Here is a 5,000-nt window from a genome sequence, read left to right as displayed (position 1 = left end):
CAGATGGCGGACTGCAATGTAACCCATCATACTCCAACAGGCTGAACGCTGTGCAATGGCTGTATGCCTGGTTCCAACAGGCCTGTGATGTTAATGCATAAAGCAAGGGGCGGAGTTCCGCCCTGTTTCCTGTTACCGTACGGAGCGAGAGGTGGTCTCACAAGAGAGTATCTCTGTCCATTGTGAGACAGCCTCTACTATTTCCATTGATATGCTCTGTACTTTCCAGCTGAAGCTGCACTGGACTCCTGCAGACTTATTTATTGACTTCTACGTACTAGCACCCAGAGCTCTATAGCGACACACAGAACTAGAGTTGACTAATACAACTAAGTGGCTTTCCATCCCAGTACGGGCAGAACGGTTTCTAGGCTTGAGTCCCCATGCATGTGAATGAAAACAAGCACAAATAAAGCCACCACTCCTTCCACATAATTACCCAGGATTACAGCTCAATATTAATCCACTTAGAGGAAGAGAGAGAGAGGGAGAGAAAGAGAGAGAAAAACAAATAGTGAGAGAGAGGGCAATATAAATTAAATCTCGGGGAAGGCCTTTGAAACTAACTCGGTATATGAACGTAAAGTGATCGGAACGAAGCGCAAACAAATTAGAGGAAACAGAAGGAGAGTAGACAAAGGATGTTATGATAACTGCATTTCCTTTGTATAGCGCTCTTCAAAATACTCTCTATAGCAAGTATAAACCCACATAATAAAAACGTGAAAAAACGCGGCTAGCAATAGCTATCAATTACAATAAAATGGGTTCATAATTGGTACAGAAAGACGAGCCAATGTGACAACATGCAATCAGAGAACAAAGAAAGGAAGCAACGGAATAGTACAGAATAACAATTGAGCGGCTGAGGCTGCTTTTTTCACGGTCACCATAGCAACCCCCCGCATAGAAACATAGTAAGTATGGTGATAATGGGGTATTGAACCGATCTGGAGGCAAAGACCAACAAGAGGTTGTTAGGGAGAGATCCATGTGCATGAAGCGAACGTCAACCGCCTAATGATGCCTGAGAGAGGTGTAGGCGGAGCGGGAGGAACGAGGGCAACTCAAGGAACAGAAGACTTTGTCTGCCTGGAATACTTTGTACGTGTGTGTGTGTGTGTGTGTGTGTGTGTGTGTGTGTGTGTGTGTGTGTGTGTGTGTGTGTGTGTGTGTGTGTGTGTGTGTGTGTGTGTGTGTGTGTCTGTGTGTTGGTCTGTCTGTCTGTCTGTCTGTCTGTCTGTCTGTCAGTGTCTCAATTTCTGTCTGTGTGTGTATATGTGTAAGTGCGTGTGAACAGCATATGCGCATTAGAGCTGATTAATACTGCGTTATGAGGCTGAATGTGCTTTGGATTTCGGTTATTGTCGGTAATCAAATCTCCCACATTGTTCATGGTTGCTGCTCCCGTTGTTTTGTTCTCATGATATGATATTGGTTTAAATGTCCATGCATTTCGGCACATTGAAAACCTTTCTCAAGGTCAATGTCTACACAATGTAGGAGACGTTGGTTACATTGTGTGGCAATGTGTTTCCATGGTGATCACACTCAATATTCCACATATTTGATGTTGCAGTGACAATCTTCACACATTTATTTAAGTCAGTCCAAGTTGCTGTAGTGGTAAGGTCATTTATTAGTAATGAAATATATTAGTGAGGGAAATGGGTTGTTGAATTTAGACCGCCAAATTTCTGATCAATCAGGGCATCTCTTCCCTGATTGGTTCAGTGAATCCGAGGGAGGAGTGAGGGAGATCTCATTTTTATCTCACAGTATGAAACCAGTCTCGGTATTAAAACATCAATTTCAAGGAGCAGCACACTACTTAATCACACAACTTAATTTAGTTTCATTTCATTTAGACTTCACGTTATTCCTATACCTCTCACTTCAGGGGCCTATAAAAGGCTCGACAGGTATTTCCTTCAATTTAATTATTTGTGATTCTCACAGACTTTAGCACTCATCATTACACTAATATGTTGGGCTACGTCCTCCCCATCAGGGTATTTCGGCACAATAAGCATAAAACCCATTAACAGTACTTTTTGGACACTGCATTATAAAACTGATAGTGGACGTTCCCATATGACAACGAGGTCATACTGGCTCTCTGTAGACGTCAGCTGCTACTCTTCCACCTCAGTAACATCTCACGCCTTCGTCCCTTTCTGATGGTCACAAAAGCTCCAGCGCTCAATCATGCTCCTATCAGGAACCCTCTTGCCTGGCTCCTGACACCATGACCTCCACCCTCACACAGCTCCACTGGCTCCCTGTTAAACAACGGATCACTTCCACATCCTACCCCTCAACTACAAGGCACTGCACTGTCTAGCCTCAATCCACCTCTCTGAACCGCCTCACCCACACACCTCACCCACACACCTCACCCACACACCTCACCGGAGACTCTGCGATCAAAAGACTGCCTGGAAAACCCCCCTCTTAAAAAAGGCCTTTACTCAGGAATTACATTTTGCCTTTGTGTTTTCGAGTCAGAGTTTGTTTCCCATCCTTCAGCACCTTCCCTGTAATGCATCCTCGACTGACATAAAAGAGGCCTTCCAAAAACAAAGTACTATTATCATTATTATCATTATTGTCATTATTACTATTGTTCTGTGATCCCAGCAAAAGCTTCCCTTGCGGGTCAAGGGATTCGTACCCACAACCCACCATGGTGTAGGAGTGCGCGGCGCTCTGCAGGTCGCTGCAGCCCTGGGCGTCCGCGTAGGAGCGGATCCCCAGGCAGTTGGAGGGGTGGAGCTGGCGGACCAGGAAGGCGCAGCAGGCCTGCACCACGCGGGGCAGCTGCAGCAGGCAGGAGGCCGACAGCAGGGACTCGATGGTGTCCTCCCTCAGCTCCAGGCGACCTGCGGCGCAACGGCGGATGAGTGACCCGGAGAGGGAGGCCCGAAGGCCTGTGTGTGTGCGTGGGATTGCGCTTGTGTTTGCGTTTTTGTGTGTGTGTGGCTTTGAATGTGTGTGTGTGTGTTTGTGTGTGTGTGTGTGTGTGTATGCGTTTTTTTGTGTGTGTGTTTGTGCGTGCATGTGTAGGCATGTGCGTGCATGTGTGTGCATGCGTGCGTGTGTGTGTTTGTAGATGCATGTGTACGCGTGTAGGATTGCGTGTGTGCGTGTCCATGTGTGCCTGTAGTACTGTGAAATACCCACGACAAGATGTAATGTCATGCCCTTAAAGGATCATTGTGTCTTTCAGTACGGTAGGCTAGCGTAGTCAATAGAAGAGAGAAGCAAAGAGAAGAGAAGAGGAGTTGAGGAGAAAAGAGGAAGAGATAAGAGAGGAGAGGAGAGGAGAGGAGAGGAGAGGAGAGGAGAGGAGAGGAAAAAAGGCAGGGAAGAAAAGAAAAGCAGAGAAAACAAAAAGTCTTCCTCTTCGACTGAAAAAGGAGAGAGGTTGTACTGATCCACATATGGGACTTGTATTGGTACCTGTGTAGGCGTACTGAACCAGCATCCACAATGCATCTGGATCCACGCCCTCCATCTTTACCTCCTCCTGCTTGGCCTCCAGCACGTCACTAGTGAACATGGCCGCAAAGTAGTCGGAAACGGAGGAGAGGACCAGCCTGCGGGAGGGGGGGGAGACCGGATCAGAAAGGAGGTCTGGGTCCACTGCAAGTCGCTCTGGATAAAAACCTCTGATGAATGAATGACAGGTGCTGCGGGTAATACTGAAGAACTCATTGAAGTGTGATTTGTTAGGAAGGACCAAACCATCTGTCAGCAATTAGTGAGAATATCTGCTTTGAGTTGACCGTGCGTGTTTCTGTAGGAGCCTGTTTAGTTTTAAACCACTCCTGGCTAATTTTTGGAATTGGGAGCCGATGGAGAGCAGCGGAAACAACTGCTTGGATCAGAGAATTGCCGGTCAATCAAAGGTGCGTGAAAAGAAACACTCAAGAGCGAATTGTTTGGATTGAAGGGCAGAAGCAAAATGTTACTTGGGTGCAGTTCAAAAAGTTGGCTCCTGTCAAATATTTGTTTTTGCTTAGGATGGTTCCTAACTGACCATCCTTTACGAAAAGAAAGGAGATAATGACGTCCCACAATAATAAGCGGCCATCCACAAAACAAACTATCAGCCAAACCGATCATTATTATCATGCAACCATACGCATTTGGATTCATGTCGATAAGTGAGCGTTAGTAACCTCGTAAATCTGAAAAACATTTTGTTTCACTTTTGGACTGTTGACTATATTTATTTATTTATTTAAATTCCAACCATGGTAGTGAAGGGATATCTTTCACCAGGTTTGCAAAGTGTATATAGCCTGCATGAGGCAGCACAGGGCGAAGTATCTTTCCTTGACCTCGTTACATTTTCCATCAAGCTCAAGGGAAAGAGGATACAAAGAACAAAGGAAGCCATTTCTTTGACGTCCTTCTGCTGTTTTGTGCTCTCTCTTTTTTTATAACTGTCTTTGTGAGTAACCTACAGCAGCTCTAACATTAAAAGGAAAATAAAGTGAGAGAGGTGGATGCATGGTTGATGAAAATTGCATATTGCAAATATGCAATTAATTATTTATTTATTTTTCAATTCCTGCCTGTTGTCATTTGCTGCATGTCCTCCAAACTCTCTCCCACACTTCCAGGTAACTCTCACTGTATCCGCTATAAATAATTTAAAAGCTTAAAAATGCACAAATATATCTTTAGAAACCAGTCCCTCTACGTCCCTATCACAGTTACCAGGACGGAATCGTCTCTAAATTGAACGTTTGCTGCTTGTTCCTCATCTACCCGTCCTCATGTTTACATCTGCTCAGTCAGCCGACGCCTCCAACCGCAACGAGTCGGGATGACAATCAAGCAAACAAAATATTGCATATGCAAATGACTTTCAATTGGCTCCGGCCTCACTGTTTTATTGGGATGGCGGGTGTATCGGAGAACATGTAAAACTCCCCCCTGTAGCTATTAAATAGTCGATGGCGCGTTAGAAGGAATGCATTTTATATGGC

The 5,000-nt window shown here is 45.2% G+C and overlaps 1 protein-coding gene across 2 annotated transcripts in view; it reads right to left on the bottom strand.

Annotated features, from left to right (window-relative positions):
* Positions 1–5,000, bottom strand: part of klhl5 (kelch-like family member 5) — a 62,374-nt gene that overhangs the window by 19,591 nt on the left and 37,783 nt on the right. For both annotated transcript variants that reach the window (XM_030350457.1, XM_030350456.1), the window contains exons 3-4: positions 3,463–3,599; positions 2,686–2,882 (exon numbers count right to left, since the gene is read on the bottom strand). In XM_030350457.1, the coding sequence (XP_030206317.1) occupies positions 2,686–2,882; positions 3,463–3,599 (334 nt within the window). The remainder of the gene's footprint in view (positions 1–2,685; positions 2,883–3,462; positions 3,600–5,000) is intronic.

This window comes from Gadus morhua, chromosome 3 (assembly GCF_902167405.1).
Source record: "Gadus morhua chromosome 3, gadMor3.0, whole genome shotgun sequence".
NCBI lineage: Eukaryota > Metazoa > Chordata > Actinopteri > Gadiformes > Gadidae > Gadus > Gadus morhua.
Note: the sequence above shows the minus strand (reverse complement) of the source record. Positions and strands in the feature narration are given on the sequence as shown.